At 47.5% G+C, this 14774-nt stretch overlaps 5 protein-coding genes across 5 annotated transcripts; 3 read left to right on the top strand and 2 right to left on the bottom strand.

Annotated features, from left to right (window-relative positions):
- Positions 1-2891: 2891 nt before the first annotated feature.
- N7478_012425 (uncharacterized protein) lies at positions 2892-3083 on the bottom strand (the record flags this gene model as incomplete). The annotated part of the gene is made up of 1 exon (XM_056928639.1): positions 2892-3083. The coding sequence occupies one exon, from the start codon at positions 3081-3083 to the stop codon at positions 2892-2894; it is 192 nt and encodes a 63-aa protein (XP_056773197.1).
- Positions 3084-3447: 364 nt separating this feature from the next.
- Positions 3448-5344, top strand: N7478_012424 (putative C6 transcription factor RosA-like; the record flags this gene model as incomplete). Its single annotated transcript, XM_056928638.1, has 4 exons — positions 3448-3557; positions 3622-3924; positions 3986-4213; positions 4273-5344. The coding sequence occupies 4 exons, from the start codon at positions 3448-3450 to the stop codon at positions 5342-5344; spliced, it is 1713 nt and encodes a 570-aa protein (XP_056773196.1).
- A 1410-nt stretch (positions 5345-6754) lies between these two features.
- N7478_012423 (putative FAD monooxygenase) lies at positions 6755-8964 on the top strand (the record flags this gene model as incomplete). Its single annotated transcript, XM_056928637.1, has 5 exons — positions 6755-6807; positions 6880-7066; positions 7129-7612; positions 7671-7891; positions 7957-8964. 5 exons carry the CDS (start codon positions 6755-6757, stop codon positions 8962-8964), a joined length of 1953 nt encoding a protein of 650 aa, XP_056773195.1.
- Positions 8965-9917: 953 nt separating this feature from the next.
- On the top strand, positions 9918-11025 carry N7478_012422 (putative 26S proteasome-associated ubiquitin C-terminal hydrolase; the record flags this gene model as incomplete). Its single annotated transcript, XM_056928636.1, has 3 exons — positions 9918-9959; positions 10014-10108; positions 10236-11025. The coding sequence occupies 3 exons, from the start codon at positions 9918-9920 to the stop codon at positions 11023-11025; spliced, it is 927 nt and encodes a 308-aa protein (XP_056773194.1).
- Positions 11026-11307: 282 nt separating this feature from the next.
- On the bottom strand, positions 11308-13987 carry N7478_012421 (uncharacterized protein; the record flags this gene model as incomplete). Its single annotated transcript, XM_056928635.1, has 5 exons — positions 11308-11928; positions 11985-12128; positions 12189-12708; positions 12767-13676; positions 13939-13987. 5 exons carry the CDS (start codon positions 13985-13987, stop codon positions 11308-11310), a joined length of 2244 nt encoding a protein of 747 aa, XP_056773193.1.
- Positions 13988-14774: the final 787 nt, after the last annotated feature.

Here is a 14774-nt window from a genome sequence, read left to right as displayed (position 1 = left end):
AGACCTATCGACTCTAGCTTCCCAACTGTCTGGTTGACTGACATTCCCGTTCATTTTGGTTCGATGAATCGGGAAATCATCTCCCTAGTACTGCGTAGTGTTGATTTGGTGCAGGAGATCCTAGTACGATCTTCTTTGGTGGGTACCAGCTATGAACTCTGTTTCTTTTGTACGGAGTACGGAGGACTGCTCCCCTACGAATTCATATCCTTGTACGTTTGTCGGGCGGAGTCAAATAAAATTAGATTGAAATTTAGTTCAAAATGAATTAAGAAAAAAAAACCCCCCCGTCTTTGGCCCCCAAAAGTACGGAGACTCATTCATCTCAAGCTGCAGTGTTGTCCACGCGCTAATCCCTTTTTGGCGTCATGTCGCGAGAAATTACGCGCTAAACCAAAAGGAGAGCACACTAGTGACTAAGACTGAGACCCACCGCTAACGATTCACCACTCACCATCGCAGACAACCGAATATCTCCGCCTGCACCATGGTTCTACTCCTTCGCATTCCACTCCCGAACTGGTAGCCATCATTCATTATGATGAAACGAGTGAGCTCCTGACAGCTGCAGCTCCTATTTACCCCGACCTGTAGGGGAGACTCTGGGAGATATCTCCTCCAGTGATCATGGGAATCATGGGTGCCACGTGTGATAATATGATGATGATGATTACTATACCATTTGGGCTTGAGTAACCAACTGGTTCCCTGCCGACCCTGTTATACTTGCTCGCCTTGAATGTACAGTACCAAATTCTCGCTCCGTGTTTCTCCATTTTTCTATGTTTCTCCCCCGATCCCATATCCTAGCTGCAGCATGCATGTCTACCAGATGAGTGGCTTCACCGACCTCTGACCACGTCCCCCAGAAAACGTGGCAGACCAGATTGAAGTGGCGGTCACTGTATAACGTGACACAGAACTCTGCACACTTCTTCAGAGCGCCGTGATCCATTCCAGCGGGCCCGGCAGATTCCCATCGAGACTAAATCTCCCAAGAAGTCAAACCAGGTTTTCTCAAAAACCAAGCCCCCCCCCCTTTCCTAGCTTACGTTCTAGGACCCTGCATCGCGAAGAAACTCCGGGAAAAGGACTTGATTCGACCGATATCCCTGTCGGGATTTTTTATAATTCAATAACCCTGGTCCCTGGTTCATTTGCCCCTTTCAGTCATATACGATATATAGAAAAGAAACTCTTCATCCTACAAGATCCCAGGATCCCAGTATTCCCAGCCCAGTGGTAACATGTACACCGGTCTGGAAATGGCTTTCCCGACCCCCCGGATTACCCATCAGGACCCGTGGATGATCCCGATGCTCTGGTCTTGTCACCCCATCTTGCTCTTCCAGTACTCCAGCAAAAGAAAAGAGATCAAGAAGAAGGTAACGATGATCCCCCCCTAAGCCCTGGAGGCCATGTGGCTCAGCCCTCTGCGACGCCCAGAACATATGCACCTTCGGTTGTCATGACCGAGTTCGGTCCAGCGCATCCCGCGTCTGACTCACGCTGTATTACGGGTAGAAACGGCGCATTTCCGCAAGCTAAGAAACCCTCATCAGCAAAAATTAAGAATACAAAACAAGACAATACAAGAAATATTCTCAAAACAAAAAGGACGAAAAATGAAAAATGAAATGCCCCACGAGGCGAGTCTGGGATGGCGCAGCTCAGGATTGACATCCCCCTTTACTTAACACGGCATACGGTGCCCAAGCTTTCGAGCTTGGCAATCCTGACGTTTTCGATCCACAATCCACAAGCTAGGGTCCTCAGATCGCGGAGCCTACCTTTTTTACCAAGGACGATCCTTAACAATCCAATCACCTTGTTCCATTGTTTTCTTTTTCTCTCTTTTTCGACTTTATCTCTACATAGCCCCTCGTTCTTTACTCCATACTATGTATACATACACGTCGGCCAAGCATTTTATTATGGCTCCCTTCCTCTCTGTCCCAGTGGGCCCCTGCATATTTCCGCGGACCAGACGCGACACCCTCATGGATCGCAGGGATGAAACGGGGGAGAGAGAAAAAGAAAAGAAAGACGAAAAAAAAAATTTAGACATCAGCCACCCCCCTTTTTCGTTCCCCGTGGACCTGAATAGACTCTGGATGATCTACCGGGGACCATTTCTCGTTGCTCATTTGCCCACAGCGATTACTTAAACGAAACTTCCCGTTTGATGAACTGCACCAGAGTATCTACGGAGTAATTGCGGTTGCGCGTCGGCTTGGTTGACCTAGCCGGTTTCTTGTCGTTTCTTTTCTTGTCTTGTTTTAACTTTGGTCCTTTCGATCTCTTGCTAACCATTAGCTCTTGACTATTTCCCCACTTACCGTCCTGTTTTCGTTTTCGTCTTCCTCCAACAAGTCAAGCTATTGGAGGATTTGTCCCGTAGCTGGTTTATTGGACAAGTTCCTTGGGTCTCTCCCCAGAAGAACCATAGTAGTTGATCTGGCACATTGTCTGGAAATCAACCGCGCCCCGGGGAAATGAAAGCTCACATGCCGTGCAGTGGAGTGCGCCTGCAACTTAGAAGGATGGACAGCACTAAACCCATCGAGGCAGCTGTTTAAGGGCCCCCCTTCCCCGTCAAATTAGACTCTGGCTATTCTGCGTGGCCCGGGCCCCCCGTTCTACGGCGCCATGTGGTCCTGGTCTACCATAACCTTCCAGCTGAATGAAGTGTGAGGGGGTTATCCTAGGTGGCCCTGCAGAGAGGCTCAAATGGACGATCATCACTGGGGAAAACATAATAATCGGAATATTATTATTAAAATAATAAACCACGAAAAATAATAATAATAATTTCTTTTAAAAAAAAAATTACAAAATCAGCGATAATCAAACGGTAATTCTTTTTTAAAACAAGATCAATGCACTGCTAATTATATAATTCCTGTAAGATTAATCATATCTCCCACCTGACTGGCACTTGTTGTGATTTCTATCAACGGTGGGCGATCCATGCTCTCTTCGTCTCCATCTCGATTGCATCTCGACAATTGCTGTGTTTCCTTTTTCTCCTTAATCAGTTCGCCTTGACCCTCCCACCCCTGGGCACTTTTTGCGGGGGCCATATTGCTTTTGAACGGGTTGAATTCTTGGGCCCAGCTCGTTCTTTAAAACCCGCTGACGCTGCGGTGCGGGTGGTGCTAACTTCCCGCGGATAAGAACTCAACAAGCCCCTCAACGTTAAAAGGCTCTTTTGGAAAAGAAGATCTGTCTCTTTTTCATTATAAACTTTGCTCTTCACCTGATCACTTTGCTTGAAATCGATTCTCTTCTACTTCTTCCCATCCCACCTGGCTATCTCGGTATACATCTTCTCATACATCGACTCGCCACCCACAAGCTGGGTTTACGACTATACATACCCCTCTCGACTCGCCATCATACTTTTCGCCACTTAGGTAAACTCCAGTCTTAGGATTCTCAGACACAATGGCCGGTCCAGGTGGTGGCCCTCCGCGCAAGAGCCATACTAAGTCGCGCAATGGATGCAAGACATGCAAGCGAAGACACATTCGCTGCGACGAAACCTTCCCACAATGGTGTGTTGCGAATTTTAATAGACAGGATAAATATAAAAGTGACTCATAACTAATCAATATCTAGTCGCAATTGCACAAAACACAACTGTCGCTGTGACTACCAGGACATGGCCGCAGCACAAGTTAGTCCCCCCGCTTCAAGGCGTGGACCCGATCTCCTCATGTCGCCCGAAATCGAGATGGAGATTGACGAGTGGCACCGAACCGGTATTCCTCCATATCATGAACTTGCTCAGTGTCCACAGTCTGGATGGTCTCACCTATCACGGGCAGATCTGCGCCTGGTTCACCATATTATTGGACTTTCCATTGATCTACATCGGCGGGGTCTCAGCAATTGCACAGTTTGGGCGCAAAAGATGCCTAAGTACGTTCCTCCGAACTTACGAATACATGCCACTGAATATCAAGGCTAACATACTGTCTAGCTTTCTTGCTATCGCCTTGTCAAACGATTTTGTCATGAGCGCCATCTTGAGCTTGTCCGCATTTCATCTAACCTACCTCACGGGCAACCAAGACACCAAGCAGCTGGCTTATCAGCACAGAGTCACTGCTCTCCACGGCCTACAAACATCGATCGGTTTATTCTCGAAAGAGAACTGCGACGCCATTCTCGCCGCTTCGGTTTTGTTATCCTGGCAAGCAACCGAACGGTAGGTTTAGGGTTCTAGTTCTTAAGGTTAATAACCAAACAACTAACGTCATCCTTTAGTCAAAGTTTGATCTCTCTGCAGCAGGGAATTTCATCAGTCCTCGAATCAATGCATCCATTCTGGAAACAAGAATCCGAATTAGCACAACTGGTCGAACACCAACGTTCCATCACAATACCCGATTTCCCAATGTCCCTCGAAGAAGATTTAAACCAACTCGATCAAACCATTCGTGGACTTCAAATCTCCCAAAAGCGCGTCTCCCATCACCCTGAATACACCCAGCGTCTAACAGAACTGCTCGACTTCGTGAAACAATTCCGAAAAGAATACCCAACACAATCACCCGAGCAATCTTTCGACCGCATTCGAACCCTCCGCCGCTGGCTATTCTGGCTTCCAGCCTCCATGCTCCGAGGAAGCGACTCCGATCTCACAGGCCTAGCAGTCCTATCCCACTTCTTCGCAGTCGCAGCTGCTCTCGACCGCTTCTTCCCCGAGACGGGCGGCGCATACCTCGGCGCCCTCTCAATCGGTCCAATCGACGAAACATACCATATCCTAGCTTCGCAAATTGCTACAGATCCATTCAACGCGGACCTCCAACTCGCAATGACCTTGATGGATTTCCCTCAACGTGTCGTCGCACACTACCGCAGTCGTTTGGCTTGTCCTCCCCACCCCTCTATCGAGTACTCCCCCGGTCCTCCGAGCCCATATCATACCCACGGTCTGCACGAGTACCCTCTCGCCTCATCATCATCGCCTGCCTCTGCCTCTCCTTCTTATGCCGCATACACACCACCCCTCCAATCTCCTCCCGCTGTGACTGTAGCTGGATCACCATTCCATCTCGGAGATGGATATGTCACTGCCGCCTCTTCACATACGTATTACCCGCCTTCCCCACAACACTTCGACACACATGATCAACAGCTCGGTTTATCGGAGATCGGGCACCCGAGTGGTATTGCAACTTCATCGGCTTATACACCTCCATATGGTACTGATGGGCTATGTGCTGATATGCCTCGTGCTGATGGCAGACTCAGTCTTAATGTGGAGATGTATCAGCAGACACACCCGTTCGAGATGCAGGGTATGGTTGCACCTGAGCCTTTATGGACATGATATGTCTATGAGATCAGGATATACCTGTGATTTTCCTTTTTATTACTATTTGATTGGACAGTGACAATGGCGCAAGAAACTACCAATACCCCCTCTTCGAATTGTGAAGTACGGACTCGGAGTCTGTTCTTATGGGTTTATTTTATGTTTATTTATTTATTTATCTTCAGGATGTTCTCATCTCTGTGTTTATATAATGAGCTTGATCGAATTTTGTTTTCTTCTTCTCCTTATACTTTCCTTATCTATTCTGATCATTTGATATGAGCATGGCCGTTGGTGTGTCTCATTGGAGATTGAAGGCATCCATTCATTTCTATACTGTATGCTCTAACTAATATCTTCACATTAGCTGATAACAACATTTTAATGTTCTCACGAAATTCAATAGTCAGTTCTACAAAATAGAACTGATTCAAATATCAAACAATTATACATGATTGAATCTACCATCATACAGCTCCAAGATTTAGATATTGATTCTGGTTTAGATATTTGCCTTTCTGCATGTTACTACTCTATACTATGATCCTACTTGAGGCCTCAAATGATGAGCGATATTACCACGTGACCAATGACGTCGCGGTCAGCTTTCCCCCATTTCCGGATTGGTGCCTACCATCCGCCGCTTTTACCTGCTGGGTAGAACTGAAGTATCACATCTTGAACTTGAATAGATTCTAGGCTAGAATATACATGTATTTCTCTTGAAGACGTCTGGTATAGCCGCTCATTTTTTCTCTACCAAGCTCACACATCTTGGTATCTCGACGGCATCGTTAAGTTTTATCAGCATACTTCCTAAAATCGAAGCGCGAAGAACCAGAGCTCACCATTTCTTCACGAGCATCATCGCATTTTTGATTTGATTAGCTCACTATATGGCTTAATTGGACGGCGAATTCTTTAGGAAGGTATTCTCTTCGGGCTTGTAGATCCCCTGCGAGGTGGGTGTACTTGTCGCTATGGCAGCCATCATGGAGTATGTGCTCAAAAGGGCCATGATAGTCGATTTCTAGAAAAGAAATGTAAATGATGAAATATCAAATTATTACGCGAGTGGTAGCACATGCATCTCTAATAAATAATATGGAGGAACTTGTTTTGTGCTGAGCCCTTGAGAATAAGTACTCGACTAAGCCTTCGAGTACGACTTTTGCCCACCCATCCTCCCTCCCTTAGGACAAGTTTCTCAGGAGTTCTTGGAATGCAGAGATCTGGCACTAACCTCTGGGAGAACACAAGAAATGTTCCATCATGACGTAGACTGACTGACCGGACCGTATGAAACAATTCTGCGCATTGCACAGGGGTACTAATATATATTAACTTGCATTCTGGGTACTTTTCATAGAAGGGAAACGTCTTTCATTTTCTCATTTCATAACCCATTGAAATTCATCGCTCTACATGGAAGATACGGTCCGGACCGATGTCTTGATCGTCGGGGCCGGCCCGGCCGGGTATGTTCTATCAACTTACTTCTTGTTTCCGAAAATAAACAAATGATAACATTAGCTAATGGTCACTGAAAGTTTGATGGCCGCGGCCTGGATGGCTCAAATGGGAGTGAAAACTATAATAATTGACCAGAGGTCGCAGCAGACGCGATGTGGGCGAGCGGACGGACTGGAGAGTCGAACACTGGAAATCCTGGATAGTTTTGGGCTCGCGGATAAAGTTTGGGCTCAAGCAAATCATACAATGGAGATTGCTTTATGGGTAAGATACTACAATTGGCTCAACAAGGACGAGACTAACGTATACTTTGGTATGTTGTCTAGGGCGATACAGAAGATGGCGGTTTGCAAAGACAAAGCGTTACTGCGAATGCCAAACCTGGATGGTCCCGATTCCAGGAGTCTACGCTTAGCCAGGGGCAAATAGAAGAATATCTGATGGAATACGTGCAAGCTCAAAGACACATCGAAGTAAAGCGGGAAACAACTCCTACTTCATTCGAGATCGATCACGAGACTATCGATGATCACGATGCGTTCTCTATCCGTGTCAATCTTGAGAACGTGCCATCGAATTCGAATTCCGAGACCCCGCCTGATAGCCCGGAAAGTTCGGACAGCGGGCTTAGCAATGCTCTCTCGTATGACTCCGGATATGCAGGAATGGGGAAAACTGTTGAAGCCAAATATATTCTGGGCTGCGATGGAGCTCATAGCTGGCTTAGGAAGCAACTTGGGCTAAGTCTTGAAGGGGAAAGCTATGATGATTCGTGGGGTGTCGTTGATATTATTCCCTTGACGGATTTTCGTAAGTTCATCAAAATAACGGCTCTCTAAAACGTGCTAATTTAAGCCGATTTATCTAGCCGATATCAGAAAGCGCTTCATTATCAAATCAAAACACGGAACACTCATGACAATTCCACGAGAGCGAAAGCTTGTTCGCATTTACGTGGAGCTTCCACCTGATGTTGCCGACAGGTACCGTGCAGAATCCGATCCCGGCATACTCATGGAGCAAGTCGCAATAATTATGCAGCCATATACCATAAGTACAAGACATGTTGAATGGTCAACCATATACACTGTCAGTTCAATTCTTCGTTTGCGATTTCGACAGTATACCTGAACATCCAGGCTAATAAGAAGTAGATTAACCAACGCATCTGCCGAAAGATAGGTATACATAACCGTGTATTCCTTGCCGGAGACGCTATCCACACGCACTCTCCAAACGCAGGACAAGGTATGAACGTCAGCATGCAAGATACGTTCAATCTTGGCTGGAAAATAGCCTCAGTGATCAAGGGAGTATTGCATCCACGGATCTTGGGGACGTATCAACAAGAACGGCTACCCATCGCGGAACGATTGATCGCATTAGACCGGCGAATATGCAAAGGAATGTGTAGCCTGCGAAACGGAAATCAAGGGGCCAAGCACGGCAGCTTCGATGAGGACCACAAGCGGGCACTTAGAGAGGAGAACTCTTCAATGTCAGGCCTAGCTGTGAATTATCACCCTAATTCTTTAGTCACGTCAACGACTTCCGATACTCCAGTACCCAAAGACGTGGCGGATTGCATCAGCAGACCATTTGTGGCCACAAACCTCCAAGTTGGCATGCGATTTCCCAGCGTGATTATTGTTAACCAAAGTGACTCGCAAGCATGTCATCTACAACAAATCATTCCCAGTACAGGACAATGGAATCTGATCATTTTCGGGGGTGACATTGCGAGAGCGGGCCAAAAGCGCCGTGTTGAAGGTCTTGCGGATGCCCTCGATTCCCCATATTCGGTTTTCCAGAAGCTGAATAACCCAGCTTCCGTGGCACGACGTGGATTTCCAGCCCTTGGTGTGTATCTTGTTCACTGTGCGGATAGGCTTAACATTGAGCTCAACGATCTGCCAATGATTTTCCGTCCTTGGACAACAGAAGGCGTAGACTATAGCAGGGTCTGGGCGGATTGTGAAGCATACCACTATGCTGATGGAGGGAAACTGTATTCGTCTTTTGGAATTGGAGATAAGGGATGCATGGCGTTACTGCGACCTGATCAGCACCTAGCATTTCTTTCGGATATAGATGATACGGGGGGCTTAGAACGGTTCCTGCAGTCAGTCATGCCAGAAGCAACGCATAAGTCTCCAGAATAACTAGAGGCATTTTGCCTGCTGAAAGGCGTATCGATGCGGTACCATGTTTGCGGCCATTTTCATTTTGTACTCAGCTAACTTTTGTCGGTGTATCCTCATGGTCATGCTTGAATTGTAGATGATAGTAAACTTGGAATGAGGACGATATTTGGGCTGTCTTCTGAATCCGTTGCGCAGAGATCGGGTAGAGAGAGTATAATCGAGGTTTATTGGGGGATTGTTGTGCATTTCTAAATCGGGTTCTTCGATGTATGAGCTTGAGATAAATAGAGTGATATGGAGTCAAAAGAGAAGAAGAAGTATTTGCGTTGGCGCCTCCACAGATTTGCATTCTCGTGATGTCTTTTATTTCAACCGTTCTCGGCCCTTCTTCTTCGACCGTTCTAAACTTGAAGATAAGTAAACATTTTTGGAAAAAGAGACGCAAAAATGGCATTTTGAAATTGAATTAATTTTTTTTCTATGCATTGCACAGCAGTTTCATTCATTTATAGCCTCGAGAATTGAAAAATGTCATAAAATTCCTGGAACAATTGATGCTTTGAAGTTGTCAATATATAATGCATATTTAACCATGAAACAGACATCGTAAACCTTGGAAGGAGTAGTAGTACTAATAACGATCCTACACGAAAGCGATTAGTAGAAATTGGATTCAAGTAAAATAATAATATTAGAGAACCAATATCATTTCATGGTTGAAAATAGGTATGAAGTATGTAATATCTCGTGATTGTTGCTCCACTCAGACATCACGTGCCTGAGCTTCCCATTAAAGCGGCAAGGGTCCAACTCTCAAATTAAGTAATCCTCATCGGAGCAAATACAGCCACTACGTAACATCTACTTTACATATCAACAACGTGCCTATCAAGCTCGTCAAGCCGCATTGAAAAGCTTGTCCTTCCCATCAAACCGCCCAGAACAATATAACTGCACCTAGTTATTCCAAAATGGCCGACGTAGGTGGTTGGAGCACCATCGAATCCGACGAGGTATGTCATGTCATTTCCGAAGCTCAAAGCTAGCTCCTCGCTAACCTCACCGAGGGTCTCTTCACCTCTCTCATCGAGACACTAGGTGTCAAAGATGTACAATTCGAAGAACTCATCTCCATAGATGCCGACACAATACGCTCACTTGGGTAAATAGCTCCAGCTCCAGCTCCAACCAATCAACCAACCCCACCTCAACAGAACCACAACCACAACCACAACATTTGAACCAGACCAAACAAGCAAAAAAAAACGAAACTAACATAAAAACTTCAGACCAGTCTACGGCGTCATCTTCCTCTTCAAATGGACCAAAGAAACAGCCGGTGCTCGTCCCGAAGCACCCCTAGACGGAACCTACGACCCCGAAGCCTCGATCTTCTTCGCAAACCAAACAATCCAAAACGCCTGCGGCACTCAAGCAATCCTCTCCATAATCCTAAACAACGATAACCCACCCTCTCTACAACCCATAACCCTCGGCACCGAACTCTCAACCTTCAAAGAATTCACCTCCGGCTTTCCACCCGATATCCTGGGCGAAGCGCTCTCGAACAGCGAAGCAATTCGCAGCGCCCATAACAGCTTTGCGCGCGCGAGTCCCTTCGCCGACGAAACAGCTCGACCTGATGAACCGTCCGGAGACGCTTACCATTTCATTGCGTACACGAATGTTAACGGGACTTTGTACGAGCTTGATGGATTGCAGCCGCATCCTATTAGTCATGGGGCTTGTGGGGATTTCGCGGTGCAGGTTGCTGATGTGTTGAGGAGGAGGGTGGAGAGGTATCCGGAGGGTGAGACGGGGTTTAATCTTATGGCTGTTGTTAGGGATCCGAGGGGGAGGGCGAGGGAGATTGGGGATTCGGAAACGCTTGAGAGGGAGGAGAGGAAGAGGGGGGCTTGGGACTGGGAGAATACGCTAAGGAGATGGAATTTTGTGGGCTTTATTGGGGAGATGATGAAGGGGGTTGTTAGTCAGAAGGAGAGTGGGGGAGGGAAGGAGTATGAGGCTTGGGTTGAGAAGGCTAAGGGGGAGACGCAGAAGAAGTTGGAGAGGAGGTGATGTGGTGATGATTTAGTCTTGGATTTATGAATCATTTGGGGCTTTGAACCTTGTTTGATACCCGGGATATTAGATACTGAAGGATAATCTATCTCTTTTTTTTCTCTTAAAGGGTATTAAATTTCTGCAATTGGCTAGATATCAATAAGTACAGACGCTGTGCTCCAAGATTCAATCCAGGGTACCTGTTTATTTAACCTGGTATCGTATGTACTTGGCATCCATATCGTAAGCTCATGATGTGCGTTACATGATAAACAACTGTTCCTCAACTGCTTCTGTTCAGTAATCGACAACTCGTTTCTGAATATGTTCAACCATTGGTGGAGGCAAATCATCTGGGTTAATCAAGTTCAGGGCAAGCAGGTCAGACCAGAAAAACAAAGCTCTATCCTGGGCATATGCCAGGTAGTCAAATTCCTCTTCCTCATCAGCTTCGCTATCAGCAGGAGTGGGCGATTTGGATGTGGGGGTCTCATCGTGGCCATTCTCGGGAGATGCATCGCCAGAAGTGGCGGTCGTCTCAGCAATTCCTTCTTCCATGCCAGGTACCTTGGCTTGCACAATACCCCAGGCCACCCATTGTGCCGAGTTCAAAACACGCCACAGTCGAGTCTGGTGCAGGAGACGTGCTACCTCAGCTTCCAATTCATCTTCAATAGACTTCTCAGTCTGCTGGTTAGAAGCGTCGGTGCAGTCATCCAGAGTTAACGGCGTGATGGCACTACCAGTACCGCCCCGCATAGCTGGAGTAGACAATGGGGAAACGACACCGCCGGTCACAGCTGGTCGATGGGTAAGGTAAGTCATCACAAATCGACGCTGATCTTCTGGGGTAGGATAGAAGCGGTTGTTGCATGCCCAAGGTCGTTCTTCGTCATGGTAGTTATAACACCATTCAGTCTAGTGTGGTCAGGAAAGGAGCTTCTAAGGTAGATAGATATTGAGAAAGAACTTACGAAATGGTTAGCAAATTCATGTCCCGCAACGTTTGCCGACGAATACTCGAAGTCAATAACCACAAGCTGCTTATGTTCATTTGCAGGGAGAAGAAGCGGCGACTGAGTGGCTGGCTCCATGCGAAGGAGGTTGCCGTATTGAGTCTATAGAAAAATGTACATGAGCAACGGATTGTTAGAGGGCGTCGATGGCGCTTGACTTACATCATTGTGAGCAAACACAAGCTCTCGCTTTATCTGCTCGATTCCACCGCAGCTGGCGATAAGCCATGTCCGATAGTGATCCACGGCCTTTCGAAATGCTGCCCATGGCACCCCGCAAACATAGCCGCGGCGACGCCATGGCTCAGTAGCACTCTTGAGTTCATTTTGTGGAGACTCAAGCTCTTTATCGAGCCAAGTGGTCGCTTGCTCACAGCGGTCAACCCACTTATCCCAATTCTTGAAGATCATGGGGCCCCCTTCTCGTTCTTCTTCGAGCAATTCGATACCGTCATGCAGCTCTCTCATTCGCTTGGCAATCTGCTTCGCCGTCTCTGGAATTCGCAACTCTTTGAAGGTGAGAGGGCGCGCTTCAAAGTATTCTTCGAATCGTCCATTCAAAAATGTTCCGAGCACACGAGGTCCAATGTTCTTACGACCCAATCGACGAAGAATCGACAATTCGTTCTCTCGGTCAATCAAATGATCCACCTGGGGGCCATAGATTCGCAAAAGAAGTTTACTGAAGTGGCGTGTTAACCGATGAAATTTTAGTCAGAATACTACGGGCGAATACTTACGGCGGAGGCTTTCTTGCAACCAATGCGGTCGATCCATTCTCAGCCTTTGGATTGAGATTGTAAAAATGCTTGGGGGGCGTGACTACATAGATGGCATTGGTCATCGCACCACTGAGTCGAACGACTTCGATCTCATGGGACTTTTCCATCGGCATTTTGCGCCAACCCCGAAGCTGAAGTGTATGCACAATGCGCACGATCTCCCCTTTGAAAACCGCCCAAGCTTCCAGATCTTTGGAGCGCTTGGAAGAATTTTCACTCGTAGTGTCATTATCCGCAGCGATACTAGAGCTATAGGCTAGTGTCTTCGTATTATCGAGGACCGCCTCGACATTTGGCACTGGTGCCTCAACATCAGTGTAGTCTGATTCGGAGGCAGATCCCCGACGTAAGCCTTTGTGACGACGGCGCGTCGGGAGCCTGGGGAGCCGGTGGGAAGCTAGACCATGTAGGTTTCGGGGGCCAGCAAACTGCAACAAGATATGCTCCAACTTATCAAGCGAGAATGTACTCTCGGAGGGGTGATCTTGAGCTGGCGGGTGTGGCTCTCGCTCAGCGACAGCGATGGAATTGGCAGCGTTCGCCTCGGCATGGCGCGCCTTACGAGTCATTCTGCGAGTCTTTTCATGCTGCAACCAGTCGTATACTTGGTTGAACAGGCCTAGTTGGGGATCATCGTCAGATTTAAGCGATTGCGTGCTCTCATCTAGCCGCGTGGCCTCGAGCTTGTTACTCGAGGGAGCAAAATTGGTAGCCGCAGGAGAAGGCATTGAGGTAGGATTGATAGGCGGGCGCGCAGTGGCTTTCGCGATGGGGGCTCGGTATTGTTTCAACGTCGGTCCATCTGGTGGGGAGGCAGGGGTAACTCCAGTTGCATGGGTCGTTTTTTGCAACGAATGGAGGGTCAAACCTGTCCCGGAGATAGGCTTCGATTCTACTGGAGATCAGTTAAACAAAGATCTAAACCTGAAATAGGGAGGTGATGTGTTTCGGGCGCATGCCAACGTCATTGCCCCCCCCCGCCGGGGCAGCCGTCGCCCTAATAGGGAGTGGTGGGTGCAAGGCGACGGCGCATGATATAATACTCGATCGCAAGGGCAGAGTGGTCGCATAGGGAATAGTGCAGTGGGCTTTATAATTCATACAAGGCAGGAGAGGGGACCAGCGCCTACCTGCTACTTCGGAATCCGAGTTAGCATGCTCCTCATTGAAAGACGGCATGTGCTCTTAGAGAAATCGCTGAAGGATTAGTGGGCAGAAAAAAAAAGTAGTCGAGCTGAATGCGGATATATGTCACGAGACCACCTAAGCGATCGTCTTCACTAGCCAAGGGAGGTCGAGCGCGCAGTCAGAGTGAAGACTGGAGACCGGAGATTTGTTCTCGCAAACGTGGAGGCGGGGAAAATATTATTTTTTGGACCCTCAGGAGATAGCGCGCGGGTGGGCAAGCGAGCGGAAACGTCCCAGCGGTCAGGAGTAAAGGACCCTTGGGTATACAGCAACACTTTGTGAGGTAAACTGGGGTCAACCAAACTGGGCAGCACTTCTTGAAAAAAGTATGTTAGAGCACAGTGAACAAGAATTCTTTATGAATATGAAAGAGAACAGTGTCAATGCGAATAAAAGAAATGTGGCAAAGATGGCTTATCACGCTTCGGGGCGAATTCAGGTGACTGAGATGCCTGGTGGATCTGGCGTCCACTTGTTCAGGGACCCTGTGTGGATGTACCAGAGTTGCGATCACCTATCGCCTATCGCCAAACGGAAGGATCTCGTCGGGACCGTCAGGGGATATTTCCCGAGACCCCAAGATAAGGTATTGCAATCCGGAACAGAGGGCTCATCAGTGGGCGATAAACGACTTCGTTCACACCGCATTTTCAATTCCATGTATTATGATGGGATCATGGGATCAGGTCTATATCGATACGAGGCGCAGATGGCTTATTTTCTTATGTTTCATGTCGCATAGGGTAGACACTATCTTTCGAGTGTGGCGCCATGGGAA

Source organism: Penicillium angulare (genome assembly GCF_028827245.1).
Source record: "Penicillium angulare strain IBT 27051 chromosome Unknown utg000011l_segment0_segment0, whole genome shotgun sequence".
NCBI classification, from domain to species: Eukaryota; Fungi; Ascomycota; class Eurotiomycetes; order Eurotiales; family Aspergillaceae; genus Penicillium; species Penicillium angulare.
This window is presented reverse-complemented; position numbering and strand designations above follow the sequence as displayed.